General features: G+C 41.0%; 1 protein-coding gene across 2 annotated transcripts in view; it reads right to left on the minus strand.

Moving 5' to 3' along the window:
* Positions 1-11,740: 11,740 nt before the first annotated feature.
* OGFOD3 (2-oxoglutarate and iron dependent oxygenase domain containing 3) overlaps positions 11,741-17,884 on the minus strand; it is a 58,355-nt gene continuing 52,211 nt past the window's right edge. For both annotated transcript variants that reach the window (XM_067547665.1, XM_067547666.1), the window contains exon 9: positions 11,741-14,237. In XM_067547665.1, the coding sequence (XP_067403766.1) occupies positions 14,101-14,237 (137 nt within the window). In that variant the 3' untranslated portion in view covers positions 11,741-14,100. The remainder of the gene's footprint in view (positions 14,238-17,884) is intronic.

The following is a 17,884-nucleotide window of genomic DNA, read 5'->3' on the forward strand; positions in this document are numbered from 1 at the left end:
AATGCAAAGCCTCACACCAAAAGGCAAATAAAAAGAACCCTAAACTTATCATTTAGCTTAAAAATCATGATTATTTTAATATGCGGTGTTCTCAGTGTCCTAAGGTTTGATAGCAAAGACGTGATGACAGTAAGATTTAAACGTTACCACACCAAAGTGTCCGCAAACATTTAAGGAAACCTCACTCGGGCTATTAACTGAAAGATTTAATTTCTGGATTCTTCAAAAAGTTTCTTAAGCTTCTTCCTTTCATGACAGTGAAGTCCCCCTAATTCCACAGAAGCATCTGTGTGTACAACCACAAGACAGCTGCACATTGCACACAACTTCTTGGCAAGGAAGAGACTGCACCTGACATGCAGGTGGCTTTAGCACTTAATTAACTAACTTGCAGGCTTTCTCTCTACTACAGATCGCAAATCCAAAATACTCTGCCTACCTGAGGCTTTGTTTGCCGCATCCTACATCAAATCTTTCTATAGATACCCATATGCAAAAAAAAAAAAAAATCTGAGAGGGATAAGGTGCATTATTGCAAGAACGTGTGTTCAGACTCAGAATAGCTTGTACATGATCCACCATATAACTTCAGTAATCAGAGCAATGGACCCCAAACTTCTAGGACTAACACTTTGATGGCAGCAGCCAGGGCCTCCCTCCCTCCCATTCAGTTATGAATACTCTAACCCAATATGGTGCTTGAACTGCTCCTTTCTCAAATTTGTCCATGACCGTCTCTATCTCGGCCCATGGATGTCAATACAAGCTACGGATGCTAAGCAACTTGCAAGATGAGACTGTTAGAGCATGTACAACAGAATGAGGTGGTGCTCAGCATTGAGGTGCCTACCCAGGAAACCTAGAGTACTAGCGAAAAGAAGCCTGCAGTACCAGGATATTTACGTACATGGATTCCAGTGGCTGAAAATAAGTGAGAGCTAGATTTTCACCTGCATCTCTCAGCAGGGTCTTGTTCGGTACAAGAGAGCCACTGGCATCTGAGCAAAGTGCAAATTCCACCCCGGTGCAGCTTTTGCAATAGCAAAGTTAGGGCAGACTATGGAACCACTTTCATTTGGCCCTCAAGACTCTTTACGGGGTACTGTGAAGGGACATCTGGGTCATCCCTGTAGAACTTCCCATCAGATTCACTGAGACACCCATGTTCGCTCTGAATGGAGACGAGTCTTGAAAGACCCCAGCAAAGCCTGTCTGCCATATGGCTCCCAAGCAGATTCCTGCCACTAAAGAAAATACATGGAAATTTCTTTGCTTTAAAACATTTGGTGGGAGGAGTGAGTGTAAAGGCAGCTCCCCCTTCAATAGAAGATGATGCAGAATGTGCCCTTTTCTGAAAGCTTCCTTATGAGACAAACCCCTTTTGAACAAGATGTTCTTTTACAGCTCTTAGTATTGGCTGCCAGGCAGTTTATTGCTGGTCAGTCTATCATCACTGTCCTCACTCTGAGGTGAGGCCAATTGGAGACGTCTAGGAGCACAGCAAAGTTGAACCAGTGCCACTGAAGTCCTTCACCCTCAATATGCAGATCGATCACCTTTGTAGTTTGAAAGAATCGTTTGAACTTCCAAGAGAAAAAATCAAAATGGACCCAACCATTGACAAGAGACTGGGACTGATCTCAAACTACTCCGCTCCTCTGACCTTGGAAGTCTGAAATACAAAGGTGGATCAGTTCACACTAAGCCATGCCCCTGACCAAAAGAGGGTGACTTGTTTAGACTTCTTTTGATGTTCATCTTTTAAATTGGAGAGCTGGTGTATCTAAAGAAATTGGGACACGTGTGCTGAAGGAAAGCATACATGCACCATTCTCAATATATTGGGTGTTTTTTTGCTTTCAATTTGAACTGCTTTGAGGACAAAAATCATAAGGTAAATGCATTGAAATGAAAAAACTGCCAAAGCAAGTTGATTTGAAAACCTGACAACCTTAACAACATCCCTACAGCAAACCAAAGTCACATCAGCTCAGCAGTTACCCATGGTTACAAAATTTCTGAATGAAATGGAATTCAAGTCTCTTGAGGACTAATGTTCAAACAGGTAGAGCAAACAATCAGGAAAGCGAAATAGTAAAATACTCCACTGCAGTTCTTAACTGAATGTTCCAAATTAATATGCCAAAGTGCTCCAAATGAATATACCTCATGCAATCTGTGCCCAGGCTGCTGTGGAGAAGGAGCTCCATGAGGAATTTAGTTGAATAAAAATAGAACCACTTGGAGGGGAAAAGAACCACGCAAAACATCTCTTCAAGAGACCCATGACTTTAAATAGAGACCCCATGACATCAGGAAGAGAAACAACATGGAACCCCTTAAAGAAGAGTATTAACTACATCACTCTAAAGTGTCAAACTGACGTATGGGCTGGTAATCAGACTATTTCCTGGAGTACATAAATGGAAATGATACTCTACTTTGCATGTAATATATTATATATAATAGCACTGCAGTTGGCTAGTCAAATAACTAGTCTATAATCCTATGTAGATCTTGTAGGCTAAGTCATGTCTCAGATACTTGGCACTCTACACAGATTCTCACCCGGTGTGTGTGTGTTGGTTGACTCCAATGGAATTATGCCAATTTACACCTGCTGAGGATCTGGCCCTGGCTTTTTTGGTTTGTTTTAATCATTATTATTGTAACTCTGGGTGTTCTTCTCATTCAGATCAACAACCAATCCTTCACTGAATCCTGCTGAGAGCAGTTAATGAGACTCTCTCCTGACATGAACTATTTTTGAAAGCATGGCTTTTTTAAACTTTCCTCTTTTTTTGTGCATAAAAGTCTTTTAAAAACCAGCTTTGAAGGTTACCTTTTAAGGCTCAGTTTGCTATTTGATTTATATAAAGGGCTAGTTGAGGGATTTTTAATCATTTCAATTTAGCTACTACCTTGGATTCCTTTTTAATTAACACAAGGAGAACAACTCGGACTTGCTCTTTTCAGGCTCTTCTGAGGTTTTTATAGAGCTCCTGTCTCTGTGGCAGCTAAGCATTGATCAGAAGCCTTGGATTTTATGCTGGATTCTGGAGGTGGTGGTTAGCACCCTGCTCCTGTGATTGTCTAGATCCGGTTTCCCTGTTGTGTCCATGCCAAAGCTTTTCAATGCATTAAGGCAGCATGAAGTCTCTGGCTCTGTGCTTGCTTCATTACTGTCTTGTTGCTACTCGACTGGGAAGCTGCGCGGAGTTTGCCCCAACAGGCTTTGCTTCAATAGGTGAAGAGAGGTTCAAGGAGCTCTGCAAATTGATTTGAACTTCCTCTACACTGAACGAGTCATTCACTGAACACCGTACTCAAGCCCTTCGGGCAAAGGGATATTGCATCTTGCTCTGTCTCTGGGCGAATAGCAAATCTCACCTTCCTCCTCACCTGCTGTTGACACCATTTCAGATGTTAGCACTAACTGCTGATCTGCAAAGCCAAACAGGGCATGAAGAGGTACTGAAAGGGTTAGACCTTACAGCACTATGGACTAGTACATGTCCTCTGTACATGGCACTGTTGGTGGTACTCATGCTCTTCTATTCCCCTGACCCCCAAAGCACCACAAGCCTCCTTCAACAGCTAATTCTTCCTCTTTTGACACCCAATCAGCTTTCTACCTCCCTTGCAACCTTCCTCCTCCCTCCCCACAAGAGATACCTTTTATCAGCTTCCTAACAATCCTGCATCCCCTTCTATCTGCCCCTCCTGTACAAAAGGCCCAACCCAACATCCTCTCCTTCTTCCCACAAAACATCCTCGCTCATTTCCCCACTGTCACATGATCCAGTTTTCTGTTTGACTGGAGATCTATGGGGAAATCTGGCAACCTTCCACCTGCTAGATATATTCCCAAATTCAACAAATTAGAGCCCCTTTTCGAAGCCAGCCGCTAAAACCTAAACTTCCTCTGGTGTTCTCTCTGTGGTGACCAGCCAGTTTGCTAAGGGTAAAAACATGAGCATTGCTTTATTTCCTAAATGGAACGTGCAGTTGGAATCCTTGTCAATATACCATCTGCTCACAAAGGAGGAGCAGACAAACTGGCAGAGTCCTGGCCCCATGTAAACATTGAGTGCACGGCGTACAATAACTAGCTAATGAAAAGATCAAGATCTAACATATCCTCTGCAATGAGGTCGGGGGAAACATCACATTCTGCACTTGCCTGGGACAGGCCCATAATCTGATAGCAGTGCACTAGGTGGCTTCCCTCTCTCATAATTTCCGAAGTATGAAGCCTTTACCCCTCTCTGAAATATTAAAAGGATTAGTCTATATGAAGGACTAAGTTAGCTACCAAGTCGAGCGGGCCCTCAAATTAGGTACAAAATAAAAAGCCTTTTAAAAACCAGCTTTGAAGGTTACCTTTTAAGGCTCAGTTTGCTATTTGATTTATATAAAGGGCTAGTTTTATTTTGGAGAGATACTAAGGACTCACAATGCCCATGGAAGTCACTTGCATCCATTCCTATGGATGCCATTTATCTGGATGCCTAAGTATGGAATTGGGTGTCTAATCTAATGTTGCCTTATTGCCTTTTTCATGTAAGACCACCTTCGGTTTTCTTTTGTTTTAAGTACTAAAGTCTCAAACTAGAAGATTTTACTTTTTTCCCCCCACCCTCTCAAGTTTGTAGCTTTCCCTACACACCCACCTCAGAACAAGTCTCATTTGTATTGCAAATGTCAGCCCAATAGGTTTGTAAGAGGCATAGGCGGAGGTAGGATAAGATCAGGCAAACTAGTGGTCCCTCCCCTCTCTTCTCTCTGTCCATAGAAAACTACCTTGCCTGCCTCAATGGGGGTAGCTGGGTGAAGCTTGTGTTACACTAAATTCTAGCAGGCATGGCTCATGTATTTCAGAAACCCATAACCCCACAAAAAAAGCTGCATGAGCAAAATTAGCGTAGCTTTATACACGCACAAAGGATGCCTAATCTCATGCTCTAAGGCCCTGACATAACTAGAAAAAAATACATCAGATCACTCCAGAGCTTGGTGCACAGTACCCCTAGCTAGCAAAACAGTTCAAACTTTAAACCTTCCTCCCAGTTCTGTCCCATTTTCTAATGTCTGGGAAAGAAAGACATGCTCTGTGGCATGCCCTTAATGACGTCAGATTTGGGCTAATTTGGACTGGACGAGGGGGCAAATTCCAACACTATGCAGCCCCTACAAAGAGTGCCTGGCAACAGCTGCTTCTTACGTCTTCTCAACAAGACTTCAGCGTGAGTACCCTTGCGAGCTCAAGCCCCTTCTGGCTTCTGCCTTTGCTCAGGCCCCTACAAATCACAAGGCTGGCCTGGTGCAAAGAAAGAACAGTTAGCTTAGAACTGCTTCTCATGAAGGTACCTCCCTGCAGGATTCAGACATGGGAAATGCTTTTTGATTATAGCCCCGCTGTGCGTGCTTAATGGTAAGGAGTGTCTAATTCAGGGAAGATTAGTAGAGGAAGACGTTTTAATAGCTGAGGCTGAGGCCTAGATAAAAATCCCAGCAAAGGCTCTGAAACATGTTAAACTTCCCTTGAAAGTGATAATGTCTGCAGCGCACGGGGATTCATTGGATCACAAGCCATTTGCAAGAGCCAAAATGCATTTAGAAAATTAAGCTGAGAGGCCCCGAGTTCCAGTTCTTAAGATAAAAATATCAAGGTTCATGGGTAGCAGTTAGCTACAAGGAAGGTATTAAACTGCAAAGCTGTCAGCACTAATAAATATAATACGTCTGGGATGCGTTCATCACAGACTGAGCAGCATACTCTTTATAAGAAGGTTCTGTGGTCTTCAGTCTGTTACAAGCAAAGCACAGATGAGCAATTCCCATACAATGTTATCCGATGACTTGGGCAGAGGCATGGCAAGTGGGGAGCTTGAGGTTGCCTGTCTGTAGCTGGGACTCTTCTGCCATTCAGATAGTAGTGGGAGGAAGGGGGGGGAGGGGGGAAAGAAGGGGAGAGGGCCAAAGTTGAGGTTATTGTGGGGGCATGAGGAAATGGATAAAGATATTTGGGGCAAATTTCTTCATGAAGAACACCAAGGACCAGGCCCCATGAATGTATTTATCCACAATGTCCCAAAGCTGTCAAATGTTACACTAAGGAATAAGATTATTCTTGTAGACTTTTTTCTATTGCCAAAAATACCACCAAACCATCAATCTGAAAACCGTTATCCTCTGAGGACCTAAAAGGATGTAGTGGGGTAGTCGGAATGTATATATTATGTGCTCATGTTTCAGTCTTGCACTCTGTTTTTAGACTCTCCCCCTAGGAGTTTAAACTTAAGACAACACAACTGAGATATAAGATGCAGGAGAAGATCCAGAGGAAAGCTTACTTTAAAAATAAAACAACAACTAATAGAGACACACACCAGCTTTTTCCCCAGGTGGCTTAGCACTGAGCTTGGCACATTCACCTTAACAAATGAACAAAGCGCCCACCTACCACAGCCGCAGGTAAAATGGCGAGGTAAGATGGCTCCCAGTGAGTTGTGGGCCTTGTGGAAGGAGTGAGTTTTGTGAAAGGTTTTGAAAGACGAGAATCTAGCTGCCTGGCACACAGCTATTTCTGATTACTTGCATTAGTTTCCTCTTTTACTAACAGTCGAGCTCATCACAAATATGGACTTGTAGTTAGACAATGATATGGAGCCTTGAGACTGGGTGAGTTTCCTTTGGCTGCTTTCTGCCTAGCAATTTATTACTCTTGCTCGCATTCTTGGTTGCTGTCACACCTCTCCCCTCACACAAATAGGCAGCAGACAAGATTCTCTGCTATAACTCCCTTTCTGGGAGTCAGGCATCCCAGGGAATTTTTCTTCTTATTGCTCCATTGAAAAGTAAGCAGAAAATCCAAGGACTTTACTGTTGGCAGTTATGCCCTAGACTTTTGATGGATCTGACTGCAAAGTAATTGAAACAGACTAGAAATACTCTGAATATAGTAACTTTGTTTCATTGCCTTTGAATTGAAAACAGCAGGGACTACACTCAGCAAACTGAAAGTTGGTCTGCTTTCACTGCAGTGTCTGTGAATTCTGAATCCTCTGCAGAATGCTGCTTAACTTTTCCTACTCCTATTCGGTGACTCATATTTAGAGCAATAATGCACAAGAGGGGCTTTGAGGATGTGCCAGCCTCTCAGGAATGATTGTCCTGGAAACAAATAGGAGCTAAAAATTACTTATCTGCTGGTAGGGAAGAAGGTGCAGCAATGAGATGCAAAATGGCCATTTTAGGGTTTTGGTCGTTTGTGTCCTGTCCCCTCATTTAAAGAGCCAACAGCCAAAGGAATATGCTGGGAAAGGCTCCTGAGAAGGTATGAATCACTGGGGAGCCTGGGGACAGAGGGAAGGTGCAATAAGCCAATCACGGAGAAGGAAATTATCTAGGTTTTTGTAAAGTCATCACTGTAGTATCTCAGCACCTAGGGAAACTGGTTAAAAATTTTTTTAAATAACTACGTACAACACCTACATGTGACAGGGCCAAATCATGTCTCTCCCATATACTAGACTTCTGTGCATGTGCAATAAGAGAATAGAAGAAGGCAAACCAGATGCTTCCTGCATTTAATAATTTCCACCATCACATCAAACACTATTTTTCCTTTTGCTCTAATAATAGAGTATCTCAGTCACAAAAGCGTGCTGTGATTTGGGCCACAGACTCTTTCCACACTGATATCAATGGGTCCTCTGCTTGAAATGCAGAGTGTGACGTCCACTTCACTCAGAAATGCATTAGTAACACTAACTGTGAAGCTGACTACGCCCAGAGAGCCCAGAAAGTTGAACATGACCAATTCCCAGAGTCTCAGTTTTAACCAATGACTAGTAGCATTTCCTTCCTGGGTTTTTTGTTTTAAGGATGTTTGGATGCTGTTGTAGGTTACAGATATAACTAACTGACATGGTACCTATAGGCTATCCTACAGCTTAAAAGCCTTTACAATAGTACCCAACTAGCCAAGGACATTTTTGCTTTGGATCCTGCAATCTGATCCAGTCAGCACTTCAGCAAGAGTCTGAACTCCAGTGGGACTTCACACCTGTGCGGAGATCAGCCTGCATGGGTTAGAGAGCTAGACTGGTTCCTTAATGTGAAACAATCACTGACAGAGGACCGTGACGAGGAGAGAAAGAAAACTGAAACTTAGGGGTTTTTGAGTTTTTGGGGTTTTTTTGAAGAAAGTATTTCTATAATTTGTTTCATGACTCAGTATTTGATGACCATAAATTACATTGAAAAGATGTAAGATAATATAACGGCAGGTAAAAACGATCTCCCATTTATCGCTATTTCCATGACAAAACAGGAAATAACAGGTCAGTGCAAAATGAAAGTAAATTTAGATCTGAAACAAAGGATGTTCCTTGAGCTATGGTCAAGACTCGTAATGGAAGGGAAATAATAAGGTAGCTGGGAAACTGAAGGAAGCTAGCTAAAAAGCACACGATGGTGAAGAATGAAAAGCCTTGTTAAAATAAAAAGCAGAGCAACACTCAGTAATCTTTCCCTCAACTAATACAAAGCCCTTTCACAAAGGATTAATGGGTAACATTGGCTGAGTGGATTCAGACAATATTACTGGTGTGTTAAAAACGCAAACTGCTTTGAGTATGATTGGGAAAGATAAGCTGCGTGCAAAGAGATTGCAGTGACTGCATAGTTCAATAATTGATAAAAATGATGGATTCAGAGAGAGTCCTGCGGAGGAGGAGCACAGCTTGACAGCCTTAGTTGCTGGAGAACGGGGAAGGAAATGCAGTAATTGTAGAGCTAGACCTGAACACCTTTCTTAAACATAGGTGTGGAGCAAACTGTAAGACCTCAATGACATAGGATCAGAAAAAAAATCTATAAACATAAACTAGATAACTTTTTAAAAAGCTGTCCCCCCATTTCAGTTTCACAGCCCATGTACATTTAGTAAATTAACAGCACTACCTTAAAATGAGAATTCATTTCACAAGTTTCCAAGGGTGATAAAATTGCATAAAAATATTAAAACATGGGCATCTCCATTCGTTACTAGCCCCAGTTAGTTTTGGGGATTCCAGATTAAAAGGACCAATCATGATCGCACTGAAGTCAACGGAAGCCATACTGTGTCCTAAATTACAAACCGGGGTGTGTGTGTGTGTGTGTGTGGGTGGGTGGGCGGGTGTCCTTCACTCTGCCATGGAATGTCCATTGGTGTCAATGGGAGTTAGGATACCTTAACTAACATCTTGGCTCATCAGCCTATGTCAGAAAGCTGCTTATGTAGCCTCAATCAATGCAGAAGAGTCAAGCTCTTACTTGTCATAATGTTCCTACATTTCTGTTATGTACGTATGTAAATTTAAAGCCCTGATCCTACAAACGTTTTCAGTACATGAAAACAGTACTGTCCCCCACAGTGGGACCGGGGCTTATTTCTGTACGACAGTTATACAAAATTATCAGCAAACATTTCAGTGAATACATATCCATACTGTATACACAAATAAGTAATATGTAGGTTGCAATACATGCTGCTGGCAGCAGCTATAGATAAGCTGGGGTAACGTTTGAGGAGGGTAATAATTTAGGCACTTTTCTGGAGAAGTGAGACACTCAGTAAGCAGATTTAGAGAAGACACATTTAGAAGTACAGGCCAGGGAGAGGAAACTAATCTTGTCATCTTCCTGTGACCAGTCCTGGAACCTTAAAGATAAACCTCTGGCATGACCATATGAAAGGAGGCCAACTGTGACGGACACAAGTGAGTGTGCCCATGCAGTAACATCACATGGGGGTAGGCACTTCAGGACTGAATGGCTGTCAATTAATAGGGACTGATCACACAAAGAATCTTACGGTTTTGTGTATCTTGTGAAAGGTTTAAAACCAAGTAAAAAGACTGAAAGAGGAATTAGTCTTCAGCTCAATAGGAGGGTTTAGAAAATAGGAGATAAGGCAACTTACAATTGTTCATAGGTATTTAGCAAGAGCATATAGGCACTTACCTGGAACTCCCCTACCACTTCATGATGTGAATCAATTAGATGGATTTGCTCCCTGTTGTCATTATTTTCAGATAATTAGCTTCAGCAAACAGATGAGTCTGATGGTCTGAATCAGGCTAAGATGAACAGCAGCTGTCAGATGTTTCTGTGGTTCATCCAGCAAATCACTCTTGCAATCCAGCTAGGTTCCTGCAGAATCTTTTTGACTGAGCGTAGCAGTCTTTTCTGCTCAATAGAATTGGTAAATGGGGGACAGCCTTTTTGCAAGAGCATGGGTGTGTATCTGATGCTATCTTTCACTTCCTGTCCTAAACTTCTATTTCCTCTTAAAGAGCTGCAACGATTCATCTCCGAGGTAAAGTTCCGATCAGCAATGGGTGAACTAATCTCTCATCTCTCTAGATGAAAGCAATAAATATATGATGTTAAATGGTTATTTTGTTTAGAAAATGTAATGGCCATTATTTGCTATAAAGCTTTCTAAAGAGGTTTGATAGCTGAATATAAATAAATCTAATTAGATGCACTCAGAATTAGACTTCTGAAATCTGAGTGAGTACCAAACCTCTATAATGGCTCAGTTAAAGCCTTATTTCCAGCAACCATTTCTAGTGCTATTCCCAGGGCCTGAGAGGGAAAGAAAGGATGACAATGTTGAAAGAAGTCTTTCCACCCACACTTTTTAAAAGATCACATAGTTAGGTATTTAAGAATAACTGAATTGAACTGTTAATGACAGAAAACATGGCACCATAGCTTCAGTTCCAACGAAAACATTGTCATTTTTATCTCCTGAAAATAGGCAAAGTTATTGGGGAAAGAAATTAAGATACTGAAAACTATAAACAAAGAAGGAGCAGAGACACATTAAACTACAGTATGTTAGTTTCCTTGATAGTATGTTTAATTACTAATGCCAAGACTGCCTGAGAAATCCGAGCTTTACACGTACCTAGTTCTGTGACTGCTAGTAGCAAGTATCTCCAATGGCCAGCGATGGGACACTAGATGGGCAGGGCTCTGGGTTACCATAGTGAATTCTTTCCCTGATGTCTGGCTGGTGGGTCTCCCCAAAATGCTCAGGGTGTAACTAATCATCTTATTTGGGGTCAGAAAGGAATTTTCCCCCAGGTCAGATTGGCAGAGACCCTGGGGGCATTTGGCCTTCCTCTGCAGCGTGGGGCCTCGGTTGCTAGCTGGTTTGAACTAGAGCAAATGGTGGCTTCTCTGTAACTTGAAGTCTTTAACTCATGATTTGAGGACTTCAGTTACTCCGCCAGAGGCTATGGGTCTATTACAGGAGTGGTTGGGTGAGGTTCTGTGGCCTGTGATGTGCAGCAGGTCAGACTAGATCATGATGGTCCCTCCTGGCCTTACAATCTATGGGTTTATAAATTGGCATTTTTCTCTAATTATTTTTTTATTTTTTGTACCGAGAGGCAATAATCAGAATCTTCTAGCTTAGAATGCATTTCCTCATCTGCCAGTTCTAATTTCTTCTCTATGGATATTTACTTTTAGTAAACAAAATGCAAGAGCATCAATAGAAAACACTTGGTTGGCACTCAGACTCTAAAAGAGAGGTTTGAGTTACTGTGTCTCTTTTTTAAAAATACGATTCCTTTTCAAACTGCAGTATGCACATAGACTATGGCAGTGGTATTTGACAGACTTGATGGTCATTTTACTGAGAACATCAGTATTAAGGCTGAAATCTCACTATAAATGTAAACACATACACAACTTGTTCTTAGATCTGTTTTAATGTCAGTCAGAATTCACAGTATGAAAGAGATGCAAAGTGTCCTGTAGGCAGAGTCTGAAATATGAAAAACCTGAAGAGGGGGCTGCTTAAGATTCCTCTCCCCACCTGTATAAGAAATGTATGTTAATCTCTGCTGCCATTAAAACAAGTGCTTTTTAGAAGGGGATTCTGAGAGAGGTGCCATTTTCAGCACAATTCAACCTGTGTGAAACACAGAAATAACTAATAAATACGTCAAAGTGGCACATTGCAGTGAGGATTCCATTGCAACTCAGTAAACAACCTGAAGAATTGAGTTTAAATGATAACTTTAATATCAAAATTAACACAAGGAATCTGCTGTTGTTCATCCTGTTTTCACACAAGTGTACAAGTAAGGCCTGATCCAGGGGTCCCTGAAACCACTGGGGGCCTTTCCATGGACATCAGCAGGCTTTTGATCAGGCCTTTAGACATGGTATCCAACTAACTTCAATATTTTTATTTCCTTAGATTCAGCCATTATAACAAACTTTCCTCTTTCACGTGGAAAGAGTGTCTTTCTTGGTGTGCTGATAACTGAAAAACTCATTGCAGACTTGCCTTGCCAATGGATAACTCTGCCAATGGAACAATGAGAGGAGTCCTTTTTTATACTGAGCTGCAGTTGAATCCTCCAAAATGTAAATATTTCCAGTGTCATATGTGGATTGAAAAAGCCTGTAAAATGCAGGCAGTCACAAAGCAATTTCCCATAAACAAATTACAGCAGACTTCTTTAGAAGTGATGCAAATTCACAGTAATCTGTCAGTAGAAGTCTTGCATCAGAACTCAGTATCTAAGGAAGCTTCTTATTTCTCCTACAATTAAGTTATCAAAATGCTCATTTGTAAATCCCTTAATTACCACAATGAAGCAAGGTAATTGACAAGATTAGTCATTTGTTTTGCTACTAGTTGTAGATTTATGGCACAACCCGCTATTTTCTGAAGTCCTTGAAATACATTATTCCAGTAAATATACCATAGACTAGCATTCATGGTTAAGGGCAAATGTTTACGCTAGGCCAAAGCAAATTGTTCAGAAACTTCTAAACAACCCGATTTATTATTTGAGCCAGAAAGTTAAGAACTATTCCATGATTGCAGTTGAGTGTGTTGTGAAGCATAACAACAAAATCAGAGCTCCTTTCAACCAAATATCAAGTGCCTGAAGTGCTTTATTGCCGATTAAAGCCAATAAAAATAGAGCAGAACAAAATTTTTGACAAACTTTTTCAGCAAAAAATACAGCTTTGGGTAGGCAAACACTTTGTGAATTTGTTAATTTCACAAAATTGTCTTTGGATAGAATATCCTAAAAAAAAAAAAAAATCAAAGTATTTTGTTTAGACTTCCAAAGACGTTCACATTTTTTTAAATTTGAAACTTTTGGAATTTCCTTACATTTTATTTAAAGAATTAAACATTAAAAATGCTCAAACAAAACAATTCACACAAACAGCTGACTGCAACTGTCTTCATGTTTACTGTGGAGGTGCAGCTGGAAAAAAAAAACCAGGGCCAAGTACATCAAATGCTCCCTCCTGATCAGAGCTCAGACCAATAGAGCACAGGCTGTTAGCACTTTGGCCATCCCTGTTGCACCACTAAGATTGCTCTCCCAATGCCTTAGGTTATTGACTCACCAGACAATTCAGTTTCCTAATTTTATTTTATACTAAACACTCCTCACCTGCATCAGGTGAAGTAAGACTGTCTTTTTTGTTTTTTTCTTGTGTTTAGCTGAAACTATTTGTAGTAGTTTAAAGAACACTTCAAGTAAGTTCCAGTAGACAAAACCACGTGTGTTTGCAAATAATGCCCATGATTATTAAGAGAATCTGTTACAAGAAGAACAAAGGCTGGCCAACATGAGGATAATGTCCTTCTTGTTCTATCTTAGGTCTCGTGACCAGATGGAGATGGCAAGATTTAAAGAGCCAAATTCTGGTCTGTTACATCAGCTGACAATGGATAGGGCACAGCAGAACTTGGTCCAATATGTTCTCTGCATTCCTTAAAGTGAAGTAAGCTTAAATAAAAAAGGACTTGTTTTCTTGATTGGATTAATTTTAAAAAATCCTTTTTTTAACAGAATGTTGAATTAAATATGGTCCTTAAGGCACTGTTTGCAACACTTATGGAGGAAGATGTGTGAAAATGATGTTACATTATATTAAATACAGGTTTGGGAAATTTTAATTGATTGGGGATTTATACAAGAAATTATCTCCATTTTTCCCCCTTCACAGGGCTTCTTCTGTCATTCCATTTGACCTCACATTCTCTCCCAGGAAGGATTATGTTAAGACCGGATCCCCAATGCCATGGTCAGGATTGCAAGTGAAGGAGATGGTAATGGCATAACGAGTGCCCCACCGAACCTTTTCCACTCGATGAAGGTTCTCCGACCCAGAGGTGAAAAAGGAAACCCGGCCTGTAAGAGACAAAAGTATCAGATCGGTGACAGTGCCTATACCACACACTTGACTCGTGGCTCCCTGTCTAATGATTCTGTGTCTTGGCCCATCTGCTCTTTCTTTAGGCTTATCTGCTCTCTAGCTATCTGAAAACTCAGGACATTTTCACCATGAGGACAAATGGTATTACAACTGTGGGCTATACTGAGATGTCTTGCTAAGCTGATTAAAAGGTGCATCAACCCTTTGTGCTAAAACCATGAAGAGACAGGGTTCAGCTGTGCCTTCCAGGCTTGGTAAATAGTGGGTAGAGGCCAGGGAAAGTATGAATCCACTTGTGATTTGTCCTGATATAGATCTAGCACTTGGGTACTGAACTGCCAGGAATGGCTCAGTTTGATTTTTCACTCTGGTCTCTAATTCTATGGCCCAAGGCACAGGGAGTGCTGTAAAGATAGCAAAATGTCCTCTAAGAAGAAAGAAAAATTATTTGCCACTCAACTGAAAACTCTCTAGATAGCTTAGGAACAGCATGAACTGACTCGAGTCACAGTCCCATCCATTGTGATGTTTCATGGGTGGGGTAGCCTCAGGACTATGTACACGTTGCAGAGGACACCACCCTTTCCCCCTGTAAAAACAGAACCAGAGTTTCCTACATCACTATGAACCTGATTCAGTTTGACCCTTACACGGGCGCTGTGGAGAGGAAGCTGGAAGAGCATGAGCAACCTCCTTTGGAAAACTGCATGGCTTATCAAGGCCTAACAGTATTATAGTGTCTGCATCTTCAGGGCATACTGGGAGTGTTCCAGATGGGGCCCTTAAGGAGATAGCAGTGTGCGTGTCATGGCTCCATCCATCAAGCACAGGCCAGTAGAACTGACCTGCCACACACAGTGGGAATAAGCAAGCTGCACTCCACAAAATGGGGTAAATAACTGCCTCCTTAGGCAGTTTACCTCTTATTGCTCCCCTCGGGCAGGTGGCTCCATATTTCCTACCATGAGCTGAACCTAACTGCAAGAACCTTGCTCTAATTTGTGGAGGGAGGGGTTTTGGGTTTTTTTAAACAACTATAAAAGACAGTGAAAAGCAGAAGTGTTTTTTAGCTTGATTTCTTTTCCCACTGCTGATGATCCAGGTTCTCAAATGATATCACTGGCTTGGGACACAGAATCTTAAAGCCAGTGACTTACCAAACTTTCTTACCAGCAAACATCACAAATCCATCTCATAAGGAAATTCCCCAATCTGGAAAGCTCCAGAGTGGATTTTATAAGCAGCTGTGTTGGGGCACAGGCCATTCTCCAGTATTTGCAATCTCTTTGTGCGCTCTCAGAGCATCCATTTTTCAGCCAGATCAGGAAGTTCTATATTGCAAATCAGTGCCAATTGCTCTTTCCTTAGAAAGACAGCAATTCCACAAATGAACGTATTTGATGGTTGCTTCATGACGAGAAAATGGCTTTAGTCCTGTAATTCAGTGCTTTACCACCTATGACTTTTCCAGCAGGAGTGCTCCAAAGGGTTTCAGAGTGTTTTTTAAAGTGCCATAGAGTTAGTATGGCCACTCATGCATTCCCAGAATACCAGACAGTCTGGTACTTCCAGAAATGGCCTGGGCTCATCCACGCTGCTGTGACCTGGCATATAGGAGGTACACAAGGTTATGCACGTGGAGGTCACCATTTTGAAGAGTGTGCCACGCTGCCCTGCCATCATGATGTCACACACGGAGGGTCGGAGCAACACACTTTTCAAAGTGACCGTGTCTGATTTTGTCTCAGTAGTGCTTGTGGGGGGGGACAAACCACCCAAAATGAGGACTATCCAGTTTAAAATTGGACAAATGGCCTGCTAACATAAACTGAAGAGTGCTATCAGAATAACCAGATGACATTTAAGGCAAAATGCTCAAAATGAGGAAAGGAACATTAACACTTGCACAAGTTTTCACTGCTCCAAACTGCCAATGAGCAAAGTAGGAATTTATTTATTTAACAAGTGTTAAGCAACTAACTCAGACTGAAGCGACATGTTGATGGACTGTAGTATTTTTCTTTGCACAGCCGTCCTATCCCAATCCCATGTTTTCCTACTCAGGCAATTTTTCCATTGATCACCTTAGTTTGAGATTTGTTACAAGTTCACCTTGGGGAACTTTCATACTGAGAATACGACTCTGCATGCGATATATTTATCCATGAGATGCTCACTACTAAGCCACTGGAGTCATTTGGCTATCTTACTGTTTCATTATTGCAGTTTGAACAACACTGAGGTAAACTGCTCCAATTATGCAATCTGTACCCTAGAACTGGCCACAGACAGCTGATTATTGGGAGAGGGAGGAGAAGGAAGAAATGCTAACAAAAAAGGTCCAAAAGCTTTGTCATTGCTGATGTAGGAAGTGCATTTATGCTCTAAGTGGCATGCATTAGTCAGAACTCAATAAAATGACACTTCCTGTAGGCCTTGGTGCACAAACTAAACCCTGCAGTTTGCTTTGTTGAGGCTGACAGCAAATCTTGCCCCTGCAGATTCAGTTGCAGTTCAAACTTACATATGAAAAACCCGTCCTAACTAGACCAAGACAAAAAAATTTCAGCAATTAGCAATTTTGCTGAAAAATGCATTTTTGGAGCACCAAACCTATTCATGAATTTGGGTCACATTTTAATACTGTTAGCAAAAAATTGAAAACAAAAACAATTGGAAATGGCAAAATGAACAATTCTGACAGGATTTCAAACCAACATTTTTAATCCTTTCATTTGACCTAAACAACATTTTGTTCTTTTTTTGTTTCAGCAAGAAAAAACAAAACAAAACAAAACAAAAATCAGTTTAGGTCTGAAACAAGCAGAATTTGTTTCCAGATTTGCTGGTTTGGCTACAGAACTGAAATCAATTATTTGGTTCTCTCTGTTCCTAATAGCTGAATAGCATTGCTAAATGATATACTGTATTCTACCCTTGCATGGCGGTGGGGGGGGAGGGTAAAGCTATTTGTAGTATATTAATTTATATGCAGAGTTTGTAAATGCCCCTTGGTGTCCTGTTCTTCTGAATGAAAGGCACTACACATAATAGCAATGTATTACTATATTTTGAGTACCAAAATGAACATGCTGGCATCTTCTTAAGACTTAATTAAAAGTTTATTTGCCCCGAGTGTATTTATTTATCTAGTTTTCTCTTTATGCTCCATCTATGTATCTGCTTCTCTATATAACCCATTTGCTCACTAGCTTTGTCATTGTTCATTTAAACTGTCTTTCAAACATTTTTGTTCAGACTCTTATTAAATAAATAAGGAGCACATAAAGTTAGTCATGTTTCAATCAGTTTTTAAGCCAGTTAACTAAAGTCGATTCTTTGGACTATTCAGAATGTGATTTAGTTTTTTTCTTTTACAACTTTAACTGTTTAGTTCCAGCTTTTATGTAATATGACTTCTATAGCTACTGTGCATCAAAACCTTATTAAACACAGAAGGAAGAAGATACTTTTGGGGTGCAGAGTGGCTGATGAATTCACAATTCCTGCACTAGGGAAATGGAGTCTGTCCTTTTTCCTCTCCTGGGAAGCAATTTTGGTACAAATACATTTCAGATACATCTAGAACAAATGACTTATACAGGAACACTATCTAGGTACA

This window comes from Emydura macquarii, unplaced genomic scaffold, assembly GCF_026122565.2.
Source record: "Emydura macquarii macquarii isolate MOO-44397 ecotype Brisbane River unplaced genomic scaffold, CSIRO-AGI_Emac_v2 contig_1230, whole genome shotgun sequence".
Taxonomy (NCBI): domain Eukaryota; kingdom Metazoa; phylum Chordata; order Testudines; family Chelidae; genus Emydura; species Emydura macquarii.